This window comes from Humulus lupulus, chromosome 8 (genome assembly GCF_963169125.1).
Source record: "Humulus lupulus chromosome 8, drHumLupu1.1, whole genome shotgun sequence".
Lineage (NCBI taxonomy): Eukaryota > Viridiplantae > Streptophyta > Magnoliopsida > Rosales > Cannabaceae > Humulus > Humulus lupulus.
In genome coordinates this window covers 20,685,765-20,698,826 of record NC_084800.1, presented here as the reverse complement: position 1 = coordinate 20,698,826, position 13,062 = coordinate 20,685,765, and the positions used below count along the sequence as shown (strand labels likewise).

At 39.5% G+C, this 13,062-nt stretch overlaps 2 protein-coding genes across 2 annotated transcripts; both read left to right on the top strand.

Moving 5' to 3' along the window:
- The first annotated feature begins 2,036 nt into the window (after positions 1 to 2,036).
- On the top strand, positions 2,037 to 4,742 carry LOC133795885 (ras-related protein Rab7). The gene is made up of 7 exons (XM_062233347.1): positions 2,037 to 2,298; positions 2,490 to 2,516; positions 2,613 to 2,712; positions 3,351 to 3,497; positions 3,583 to 3,663; positions 3,822 to 3,967; positions 4,362 to 4,742. The coding sequence occupies exons 1-7, from the start codon at positions 2,246 to 2,248 to the stop codon at positions 4,429 to 4,431; spliced, it is 624 nt and encodes a 207-aa protein (XP_062089331.1). The 5' UTR covers positions 2,037 to 2,245; the 3' UTR covers positions 4,432 to 4,742.
- A 455-nt stretch (positions 4,743 to 5,197) lies between these two features.
- LOC133795886 (uncharacterized) lies at positions 5,198 to 6,118 on the top strand. The gene has a single exon (XM_062233348.1). It carries the CDS (start codon positions 5,374 to 5,376, stop codon positions 5,851 to 5,853), a length of 480 nt encoding a protein of 159 aa, XP_062089332.1. The 5' UTR covers positions 5,198 to 5,373; the 3' UTR covers positions 5,854 to 6,118.
- The last annotated feature ends 6,944 nt before the right edge of the window (positions 6,119 to 13,062 follow it).

The window sequence follows — 13,062 nt, the reverse complement described above, 5'->3', positions numbered from 1 at the left end:
AATAATATCTTAATTTTGTTTGCCTATTTTTAATTTATTTTCTGTATGTGTAGCTATTTTAGTTCTTTTTGTTAATAAATCCAGTTGTATGGTAATTAATATTTTATCTATAAACTAGTCGTACCTAATGCTCAAAATTAATACTTTGTCTAATTGTCCATATTCCTCTGAGCTGACCTTATAAAATAATAATTACACATGTGTCTGCCATTGTTGTTTAGAATAATTTACAACTCAATAATGATGTTCCCTGATGGGTAAATAAAATGGGAAAATTATATTCAAGTCCTTCTATTTTGATTGTAACATTTTAAATCAACATGGCTCGTAAGTAGTCATATCAAATTAAAAATCAAAACTTTGTTAATTGTGTATATAAAAATAATAATTCTTACTAAAAACAATTTAATCTTTTTTTCTTCTTTTTCCTGAGTAAATTATTTGAAAATTTGTCACCCTAATCGTCAAAATTTTCAAACTCAACATAAAATAATAAAATTAGAAAAATGCTAAACATCCCAAGCGAGGTGGGTCTCATTCTTACTAGGAATTTTAAATTAAAATATTTGATTGAAGAAAAAAATATCTCACAAATTTCAACTTTATCCATCTGCATCGTCTTCAATTCTTCAAACTCTTCAAGTTTTTCAGAAAAATAAGAAATGCACAAAATCAGTTTTTTTTCTTTCAGAAACATAAACTTTAGAAAGTTAACTACTTTATTTATCTATTTTTAGAAAGCAAAATTATTTCACTTCATTATCAGATTTTTCTACAAAAATTTATAATCTTATTGTAACAAAGAAGCAAGTAAAAAGAAAAATGAGATGCAATTTGTTCATGAAGTCAGCCTTCATAAAGACTAGTTTTCTTTTGGTTTCTTTTTAATTTTGTCATTAGTATTAGATTATGGTGTCCACATAAAATAAATGTAAGAATATTAAACTATTAATAAGAATATGTGTAACTCCACTAATTACTAATTGGTTTTTAGATGGAGTTTTTATTTTTTTTATTTTATCTCAAGTGTCTTTTCGTACTATACGGATCTCGTGCGGCTTAGCTCACTTTTTGGATTAGTGTGGATCGAATGCCTGCTAGCGAATTGACTTTTGATACCATGACAAGAATTATGAGGCTCCATCTAAAAACCAATTGATGATTAGTGGAGATACACATATTTTTATTAATGGTTCAATATTTTTACACTTATTTCATATATGACACCATAATCTAATAATTAGTTTATTCGAGTTAAGAAGCTGAAGATTTCTATTGTGTTTTTGGCTTTGGTCTTTTTTTAATTCCTACTTATGTTGGTTTGATCAGAAGAAGTAGGTGTTTTGTTTACGTTTGTTTGTTTATTTATTTGGTCTAAGATCTTGATAGTTCTTGTTATTAATATATATCCAAGCCTCTTTATTGAGAGGTCTAAAAAAAAGAAAGAGATTTTTTTCAATGAAAAATGCACTCAACCAAATTCGAGTAACTCCAGCAAAAAGTTTCTATATTTTTATTGGTAAAAGTCATATCTAGTTTACTGCTATAATTATCCCTTTAAAAAAAAAACAAACCTGCTTGTCCCATTATTGAATTTTCTTTTAACAATAAAGAAGATGTGTTGAATGAAGGAGAAAAGTAAAAAAAGAACAAAATGTAAATTTTTTATTTGATAAAATATACTTTTACCACTATTAATTTGCTTGCAATGTTATTAATTCTATAATTCTTCAAATTATTAAAACGAAATTGGGTTTATTCACAAACTTTACTTGCTCTTTCTTATGGAAGAAGAAGGAGAAGAAAAGTCAAATATATAATTATTAAGTTCTTTTTTTATATATAATAATAATAGGAAGAGTAATATTTTTAGGTTGCATTGTTAAAATCGAGAATAAATTTTTTAAAATAAATATTAATAGACATGTGGAAAAGCTTAGATACGTGGACCACTTACAAAATGAAACATGGACCATCATAAAAATTCAAGCGGGATGTATAACATAACGTAACTCATAAATATTTTAATAAAATTATTACTATTATTATTATTATTATTATTATTATCCAGGCTGTCGTTTCTTTCGGGCTCGGTTGCTTGGCACCAAAATCCAAAGCCAGCCCCTCCTTCCTCGACAAATTACGGATTCAATAAGGAAATTTTCCTCTCTCCAATAACTTTTGAATCCCAAATTCAAAAGCCATCATTTTTTTTCTTCGATTTTCATAAAACTTAATTCCATCCATGGCTTCTCGTCGGCGTATGCTCCTAAAGGTGATCATCCTTGGCGACAGCGGGTAATTTTTTTTTCTTTCTTTTATGATATCCGTTTGGTTTCCATCAAAATGGAGGAAACAATAGAATTGACGAACCTCACATTTATTTTATTCATTATATATATTGGTTAGAATGAATTTTGTGTTTTGATTTGAAATAATGAAGGGTTGATTAACGTATTGACATATGATTTGTATGATTCTTTTGGCAGGGTTGGGAAGACATCGCTGATGAATCAGTACTTTCTTAAAACCTAGATCGTACATTTTTATTTCTTAAATTTTGTCACTTGAAGGATTTTTTTGGTGATCGATTGTTGTTAATTGATGTTTAGGTACGTGAATCGGAAGTTTAGTAATCAGTACAAGGCAACAATTGGGGCTGACTTTCTGACGAAGGAGGTTCAATTTGAAGATAGGCTATTCACATTGCAGGTTGGTCTCTTCTGTCTTGTAAATACATTTTTTAGGAAAATTTATGATGAGATATTTTTTTATTAATGTTCTTGGTGAGTAATTTTGAGTTTTAGATTGGTGCGCAATCTTGATCTGGTTGGGGGATGTTATCTGTAATTCTGCTTACTTGTTTTTATTTGTGTTAGTGTTGAATGTTTCGTTGTCTATGGTGTTTTGAATTGATTATCAAACTTTAGCAAATCGAAGGAAATTAGGTTATTCTGATATGCCCTGGATGAATTAAAGATGAAAACTTAGTTTTCTTATCTTTTCACCCCATGTTGGCTGAGGCAACACCCTTTAGTATTGGTATAAACTTTTATTATTTTGGGCTGAGAAAAGCGCTGGCAATTTGTTTCTTTCTTTTAAGTTTCTTAAACATTGACAGAGCTTTTTCAATACATGTCATCTCACGAAGAGAAAGGTTTTTAGTTCTTTTAAACCATTGTCATTAGATCTTATATGATAGATTTTTCATTCTTTGATACATATTGATTAGACTTTATTTAATGTAGAAGAGCTTTTATAAATTATATATATAAAAAAAATCGAGTAGAAAATAAGTGGGACATCTATTACTTCATATTTTAATGTTAAGTCCATTCTGATCTATGTAGATTTGGGATACGGCTGGACAAGAAAGGTTTCAAAGTCTTGGTGTGGCTTTCTATCGAGGTGCAGATTGCTGTGTTCTTGTCTATGATGTTAATGTAATGAAATCTTTTGAAAATCTTAACAATTGGCGGGAAGAGTTTCTGATTCAGGTAATTTCCGTTAGTTGAACCTGTAAATGTTATCTGAATATTGGAGCACTAGTTGAAAGTGGCATATTTTGGAATTGATTTTCAGGCTAGTCCATCCGACCCTGAGAACTTTCCATTCGTTGTGTTGGGGAACAAGGTAGATGTTGATGGTGGAAACAGTCGGGTGGTAAGTTCTTTTATCTTCTTTGTATTTCTGCCACAATGTGCTGCTGCATGGTTTTAACTTGTTTAGAACAAAAAGAATTATGATTTTGCTCTTCTAGAATGTGGCCGTGCAGTTGTTTCTTATATAGTGTCTCAATTCTTTTTTCATCTTTGTTATAGGTCTCTGAGAAGAAAGCTAAGGCATGGTGTGCCTCTAAGGGAAACATACCGTACTTTGAAACATCTGCCAAAGAAGGGTTTAATGTTGATGCTGCTTTTGAATGTATAGCCAAAAATGCACTCAAGAATGAACCTGAAGAAGAAATGTAAGTCCATTATTCTGATTAATTATAAAGTTGTAAAGAGATATGTGTCTACTTTATTACATTCAATATACTGTTCCAAATTTGAAGGAAAATAGCTCAGATCCAGTAACTAGTCATAAAAGTAAACGTTGTTTTCTTGCGACTTTCCATTTCACCCCAGCCCTATTAAACTAGTAATTTCAACAGAATATAGCACAATTTGTAGGGGTATTTGTTATCAAGTATATTCATTTAACAATACCATCTTCTTCTGAAGTATAGTATCATGACATTTGTGACTTTGCCCTGAGTTTATGTAGTTTAACATCTTTTCCCTTCCCCCATAATTTCAATTTTTGTGTATACCAATGTCATGTATGTAGCGTACTAAATTTTCTCCTCTTGGTGATGTTAGATACCTTCCTGATACAATTGACGTTGCTGGTGGAGGGCGGCAACAACGATCGACTGGTTGTGAATGTTAAGAGGTCTTCAAAGGGCTTTGCTCTTCGTATCAATTCTACAATAGACCCTTAGCATTTGGTGAATATAATTTAGTTGCTTTTTAACAAACGTATACTTTATCATCATCTAGTGAAGGTTATGAAATTCTATTTGTATCATAGATGGATCAGGAGAAAGACATTTTGTCTATCATTCTATCGCTTTCGTTTTCCTTTTGCTTGTATCTTCTTTTATGGCTCTATTCCAATGAAGTGTGAATTGCATATGTTATTGTACTACTGGATAGTACTCGCAATCATGATTCATGACTCATACTTCTTGACCGTCTGCATTTATGGTGGTTGACAACTATTCTTATTATTTTTTCTATTTTAAATAGTAATTGTAATGAATAAAGTCTTAGGTGATTTTGAATTTGTTTTCTCAAGGCAAAATGAACTGATTTTAGCTGAATGTCCAAAACTTCATTTGAATTGATTGTTTCATTAAATACCACTTATGGCTTCACTTTAATTATCCCAATAAAAGGAAGGTTGTTTCTGTTAGTCATCCCTAGTAAATTAGAGTCCATGGTTGAAAATTTGTATTTTTTAAAAGGGTAAATTTGAGCAAATCTAAAATTTATATTTTCATTTTTTTTAGCTTAAATTTAAATTTGAGGTATACATAAGTAAATTTTGTATGAATCTATACTTTAAAAATGATACTCGTTTTAGTTAAAAAATAGCACGTGAACATTACATTTGGAGGACAGGTGTCTCGATCTCATAGACTAGATTAGAGTTTGTTAAATTGGAAATTCCTCGATCCACAGGAGAATATCTGTGTATATATAGATTTAACTTATTCTGTTTCACACGACAACCGAAGAAATCAGATTGAAAATTGGGATTCTTTCAATTTCTAGGGTTGAAGGAAAGTTGGGATCTTTGGTTCTGCATAGCATCTTCTTCAATTCACCAATGGAGGTCACAAAAGAACAAGGTGGTGGAATACTGCATCGTATCCTCCCACCACGACTTGAGGACGCTGGTCTTGAGGACTGTGCCCTTCCACCTGACTCCATCAAGGAGGCTTTCCTAAAGGCGGCCAGCGCCGTGAAAAGTCGCGCCTCTCGGATCTTCACCCCCGGAGAAGACTCCGACTCCGACGGAGATTGCGTTAAGGATCACTGGACCGCAGATAAAGACCATTCCGATGTGATAATCGGAGTCCCGGGGACCATGTTTCCGGGACCTTGCACCGCCGATAAGGGTATCGAAGCTGGAGATTTCGGCGGGGACGATGTGGTCACTGGGAATATTGATGAAATTGTAGAGGTGGAGAGTGCAAGGAAGGCTTGCGTGGAAGGATTGCAGGGTCTGGAGATTGCTGAAAGGAATGATGGCACTGAGGATGGGGAAGATGAAGATAGACCCATTCTGGTTGGAGGTTATGTTTGAAACCCTATTAGCCTTCTTTTTTTTTTTTTTCAGGGAATTTAATTTTTGTTGCTTAGCTTTAAAACGCTGTGGTTTTGAAGGTTTTTGATGAGGCAATACGGTACATAGTTAGTGTCGTGTAATTAGGATTATCAATAAAACTGATCACTTAGTGAAAAAGATTGGATCATTGTTTGGGGCTTTTTTTATTTATTCATTCTTTTATATTTTGTAATTGGAAACTTCTCAATGGAAATGAGGAAATCGAACATAATGCATTTTTTCAGTTGGCTACTTAACTTACACAATGTAGTTAATGCTGGGTGAGTGTGATAAAATGGCATTATTTAAGAGGATCTTATAAGTGACTTTTGGTGCCATTTGCTGAAGTTGGAAAACTGTTTTAATGATCCCTCAATCAATAAAGAGTGAGGGAGAAAAGGAGGAAATTGGTTATTTTTGTAATAGCCTTAGGTTGGTACCAATGGAGACTAGAATTATAAAATCTTTCTAGTTTTGAGGTTAAGTGCAAATTTGGTACATTAGAAGATCATGTGATGATACTTTACCTATGATGAAGATTTATTTCCTTCTTCATATTCCTGCCAATTTGATTAAGGTTTTTTTGTGCTAAACTCAAAACTCAATTCTGTATAACCAATGTGTACATGTCGATCATTGACATTCTATAAAATAGACAGCAGTACTTTCCAGGATTTAAAGCCAGATGTTGATCTTTATTAATTTTTCCATTTAATTTGGTGGTTTTCGCAAAACAGGAAGTGTCCTGGCACACTTTCAAGAATGAAACCAAAAATATCTTATTTTGATTACAAAATCTGAAAAATGTTTTAAGCAAACATGTCAGAATTAACGTGAAAGAATATAGCTTGCTAGAAGAAAATCCTAGTTAATAAATAATACTTGACAAAATCATTCCAATCAAATCCCGAGGGAATTTTGTTATATAGGAAGAATACTAGTTAGTCATCCAATGAAATAGAAAACGAAAAGGTAAAGATTGCTTTGACCTATAACATGAATTTTTGCCTTAATGGGGCAAAGGAAAATGAGAAGTTCAACCATATTGATTCTTGGTGTTGACATTATGTAATTGGTCCACATTTACTTCCTTGTGTAAAAGCTAGTTAGGAGCTCTGGGTTGTTCCATTTCTTCGCCTGAAAAGAACAAAAATGAGTTAGTTCACAAATAAAGTTGTCAAAAACATATATAAGGATAGAGAAAAACATATACAAGGTATTTTGACTGGGATAGGCACTGGAGGAGAGGGAGAGTCTACGGTTATTATTTTTGGGATCCTAAGGGGTTCAGGCCCAGGTCCTTTCTCAAGGCTGGATTCATCTACGTACTGTCTAAATCCAGGGGTAAATGCACCCTGGAGCAGAGAAGACCAGGTCATACGGTTGGTTCCATACTCCTAAAATATGGTGGATCTAAAGTTTAAAGTGTTGTCAACAACAACTGTGCCCTTAGGGTAACTATGGTCATGTCGTACCACTAGGTGGTCTACGCATTGGAGTAGGATTATATTACGATCTAGGTTATGAGGATGACGATGAACGAGCTGATTTAGGTTAAATCGAACTAACCTAAAATCGGCAACAACCCTATCTAATCCCCTATAGGGGTATGGGTTACCTTGGTTGGAGGGCCTGTGTAACGCCCTGGTTACTCCAAGACCGTTACTGTGAACTTTAAATTGTGCTTAACTCGCTAAATAAGTCATTTGGTTATAAACATGCATCTAGGTGTTATTAATAGCCTACGGTGAAAAGTTCCGATCAAAAGAAAATGACATATTTTATTTAAAACATAAAATTGTACATGGGCCCATAAAAACGTTTGCAAGTTATTTACAATCCAAAATGGTCATTATAGTGTAAAAATTACAACCCGCTGACCTAAGCGGCAAAAATAGGGTTAACCTCTAGTTCCTTTGAGAAACACCTTGGCTGTGGTGATCAAGCAGTCGCATATGTACACACCGCCACCTAAGCTCTCCACTCAAGGTTGTGTGAGCTTTTCTTTCCCTTTACCTGCACCACATAGTACCTGTGAGCCAAGACTCAGCAAGAAAACTCATTGATGCATGTATACAATATCAATTGATGATTATGATAATCATACTGGGCTTATAGCCCTAAACAAATAAGTGAATATCACTTCAAGATTCTAGTAACCATGTTGGGGCTTGTAGCCCTAATCAGATAATATCGAGATTCTAATAATCATACTGGGGCGTGTAGCCCTATTCAGATGGTATCGAGATTCTAATAATCATGTTGGGGCGTGTAGCCCTAATTGGATGAGTGACTATAAGTCACGAACTTGGGCTTCGCACCTGTACGCCCTGAATATCCGCACACTTCGGCGAGCTAGAAAAGAGCCTAACTCAGTCTGCCACATGTCAACCGTCCATCCGGAGCTGTTTGTTACCATCCCCTAATTTAACCAGCCCGAGCTGGTTAATCATTTAGCAATTCCTTGGAGCCATTGTGTCGACATGATGAGAGCCACGAGCTAGCACCACCTTAAGCTCGTAATGCATCAGAGGCCTGACACCCCCGAGTCCTTGTAAAGTCAACCACACAATATAAACGTGGATATCCTAGACGTCACGTGTCTATTCTATTCCTGAATTCTCGGACACGCAGTATAAACGTGCGTGTTCAGACGTCCCACGCCTGATTTGGGCCATGCGGCCCATTATCCATCCTTACCTATTGATTAGACCACACTTCACTGCAAGGTTTAGGAATTAATCATGGATGTCACATAAATGATTTGATGGATGAAGAGGTCACGGGATGACCCCAATACCTACTCAGAGATCAATCTCCTATAAATACTGAAACCCTGGATAGTGCAAGGGGTTGGCTTATTCTTTTAAAACAAACACTTTGTAAGAAATAGTGAGGAGATATCAATAATATCGACTGGTGGACTAAGGGGATTTTAACCTCCGAACCACCTAAAAAAGGAGTGACTATTGTTTCATTGCAATTAATTCTCACATCCTAGAATACTATCATTTTCATATTACGGTTTATCAATTAGCACTAATCCCTCCTATTTATTCGTATAATGATCTGTTGGCGAAAAATCACGTCAACAGTTTGGTGCTTTCATTGAGAGTGTTTAGATTAGTGCTATCACAAAAACTTGGTCATGGTAGTTACTCGGTCGAGGCATGGTAATGAGGCCGATCAACATGATGGGCAAGAGGCCCACCATGCCGCCATATCCAACGAACCAAACCCGGAGGTCCAGGAGCGATCAGGAAAGCAGTCGATGGGCCATGGAGACACCGGAAGTTCGGTGCCCCGACCGCCAAATCTGAACCCTGGTTACCTGACAGCGATAGAAATAGAGAACGTACAGTTGAGGAGTCAGCTATCCAGAGCAAGTAAGCAAATCGAGGAAGTCTTGGCCCGACTACCTCCTCTTGCAACCGATGTTAACGTCGGAAAGAGGCAAAGCAGGACTCACAAGTCCCGCAAGGATAGTCGGCCCAGACCCAGTCGATCAGTCAGAACCTCAACCCCGAGTTCTGCACCCATGTCACACCATAACCAGGAAGCTATGTTTGAGGAGTTTCCCAGGGCCAATCAGCAATTTAGCCAATCAGTCAGAACCTCAACTCCTAGTTTGGCACCACCATCGAACGCGCCCAGAAGGGCTCATGGCAGCTCGCGGAGGAGGTCCGGGGAAAGCTCGCGCAGACAACCTGCTCCGGCCAGCCCTCCCATGCCGTGGTCAGACTACCGGGCGCAGGAAGCTGGAGACGAAAAATTAGAACGACCGCGAGCTAGTTTGATCCGGCCGGACGGGACCAGGATTGCCTCATCGGTTAGGCATCCCCGTTCGCCGATAAGATACCCATCTCCTCCTCATCCTGCTCAAGATATTCCGGCGCACGGGAGCAGCAGAAAGAATCCTCCTCCCACCGTTCCTACCCATCGCCCGCGAGCACGCGGGAATGTCCCGGATCCTCACCCCCGGCGACAGACTCCAAGCTTTTCCAATGAGAGCTATTGGACTGAGAGCCACCGAAGTGGCAGATCCAGTGGAGACCTGCGCAACCATTTAAGTTCGCCGAGAGGATGGTCTTTCCGAAGTACATGGCAGTGGGAATGTCCCGCCAAACCAAGCTCAAGCTTGGAGGGACAAGAACCCGCCTAACGCGTACAATGGAACTGGAGCTGTTGAACAACCCCAGAACAACCAAGGGACTAAGGACCAGACCCTAGAACGGTTAGCTCAGATAGAGGAGCTAATGAAGAAACTCTTGTCAGAAAAGGACAAGGACGAGTATGACTCAGGGGACGAGCTCAAGCTCTTTGCCCCCAGCATAACGGCCACGCCGTACCCGCCGGGGTTCCGGATGCCCCATCTGTCCAAATTCGATGGGGACGGGGACCCGTCGGATCACCTGGGTATGTTCAATACCATGATGATGGCCCATAATATCGGCCCCGAGCTGAGATGCTTGATTTTCCCTTCCACCTTAATCGGGCCAGCTAGACAGTGGTTCAAGGAGGGTAAAAAGCAGTCCATTAACTTGTGGAAGAATTTTTTTGCCGATTTCAAGAGGGTATTCCGAGCTTCTCAAGCGGCCCACGTCAAAGCAGACACCTTGGCGAACGTGAAGCAACAGCCCGGGGAACCCTTAAAAGCTTACCTGAGCAGGTTCGCAAACGTTGCGACCCGAGCTAGGGACGCGGACGATAATTCCAAGCTCATGGCTATGAGGACTGGAATCCTTGTTGGGGGCGGGCTGTGGAAAGAAATCCAGAGGAGAGGTGTCAGCATCGTGGATGAATTCTTGAACAAGGCCCAAGAATAGATAAACTTGGAAGAGGCGCGAGCATCAGTCGGGGGAACCAGCCAAACCATTGATCAGCCCGTTGGAGCGAAAACGGATGTCATGAAAATGACTTAAACCGTTGCCCAGAGTAACCAATGGGGTGGAGGCAAGAGAAAAGGGAGCGGCGAGGGAGGCCAGTACGGTCCCAAGAAGAACATGCCCGCGGAAAAGTTCAAGCCAGTCTACGCGGTTTATACCGAGCTCACAGACACTAGGAGCGCATTTTCCTAACAAATTATGCCCGCCTTCCCTAGAAAAAGCCAGAGCCTTTGAAAAACCAGAAGGCCAAGAGAGACCCTTCCAAATTCTGTTGATTCCACAACGACATCGGCCACAACACTGACGATTGTAGGCATTTGAAGGAAGAGATCGAGACACTCATCAGAGCCGGACCTTGGCTCAGTATGCGCGGAATCGAGTCCCTACCAGTTAGCAAGCCCCGGAAGCTCCGATAAATCAACCCGGGGCCCAGGTAAATTAGGATACCCCTCCTCCTATAATAGGAGGAGAGATAACCACCATCTTCGGAGGCCCTCATCTGGCAGGCATGAGTAGAGGTGCCCAGAACAGGTACGCCAATGAGCTGAAGTCTCATAACGGAGTTGAATTTATTCCGGAGCAGCATCTACCCAAACATCGGCGATTGGAGAGGCAACCAATCAGTTTTACCGAAGAGGACGCTAGTCATGTCCAGTTTCCACATAATGATCCTCTGGTGATAACTGCACAGCTCGCCAATCGGAGAGTTAGGAGGATGCTGGTTGATAATGGGAGTTCGGTGAACCTGTTGTTCCGGTCCACGCTAAAAAAATGGGGTTGTCTGTAGCCGAACTGAAGGCCACCTCCATGATGTTGTATGGGTTTTCTGGAGAAGGGTCGGCAGCGATAGGAACGATCGAGTTAGTATTAACCTTGGGAGAGGGACCTCGAACTGTCTCAAAACTCCTCGAGTTCGTGGTTATCGACTGTCCCATAGCATTCAACGCAATTCTGGGCCGGCCTACGTTGATGGCATTCGAAGCCGTAACTTCTATCCGCCACCTCGTAGTCAAGTTCCCCTCCTCTACGGGAGTAGGTACGGTCCAAGGTGATCAGCTCGCTGCCAGGGAATGCTATAGCATTTCCATGAAGGGAAAATCACGACCCCGGCAGCAGACGATGACCATTCAGGGTGGAAGCAAGGAACCTCAGAAAGTGAGATCCTTTCCTGGGATAGAAAAACCTCAGGAAGCCGATGGCGTAGGTATCCCTTTGAGTGATGATATCGACCCAAGAATAGGCGAAGATAGATCCGAGCTCCAGGCCATCGAAGAGCTCGAAGAGGTGAACATCAATCCTAGAGGCCCTTCGAGGGTGGTTAGACTCGGGAAACACCTTTGTAATAAGAGAAAGGCGGAATTGCTGAGATTTCTACAAGAAAATCTAGATGTGTTTGCCTAGTCTCACGAAGATATGATAGGAATCAGCCCAAGCGTCATCATGCATACCCTTAACTTGGACAAAAACATGCCTGCAAAGTCCCAGAAACAGAGGCGCCTGGGCACGACCCGAGCTAAGGTCTTGGAAGAGGAAGTAGCTCGGCTTTTAAAGTGTGGCTTTATTCACGAGGAAAAATACCCGGTCTGGGTCGCCAATCCTGTTTTGGTCCCAAAGCCCAACGGGAAGTGGCAGACGTGCATCGACTTTTCTGATCTGAATAAAGCATGCCCCAAAGATTGCTTCCCCTTGCTGAGAATTGACCAATTGGTGGATGCCACTGCGGGGCACAAGCTCATGTCCTTCATGGATGCATACTCGGGTTATAACCAGATTGCTATGAATCCTGCGGACCAGGAGCACACTAGTTTCATGACCCCAACCAACGTTTATTGTTACAAGGTCATGCCTTTTGGGCTGAAGAATGCGGGAGCTACATATCAGAGATTGGTCAACAGAATGTTCGCTAATCAGATCGGGAAAAACATGGAAGTATATGTTGAAGACATGTTGGTCAAGTCAAAAACAGCCGATAACCATGTTCCCGACTTGAAGGAATGTTTTGAGATCTTAAGGAAATATGGTATGAGGTTGAATCCCCAAAAATGTACCTTCGGGGTTGCGTCAGGAAAATTTATGGGTTTCATAGTCAACACCCAAGGAATAGAGGCAAACCCTGATAAAATCAGATCGCTACTTGAAATGCCATCACCTCAGTCGCGAAAGGACGTCCAAAGTCTGACGGGAAGGGTGACAGCCCTTAATCGGTTCATTTCCAAATCAACCGACAAGTGTTTGCCATTCTATAACCTGCTCCGAGGAAATAAAAAGTTCGAGTGGACCGATGAGTGCGAGTGTGCCTTCC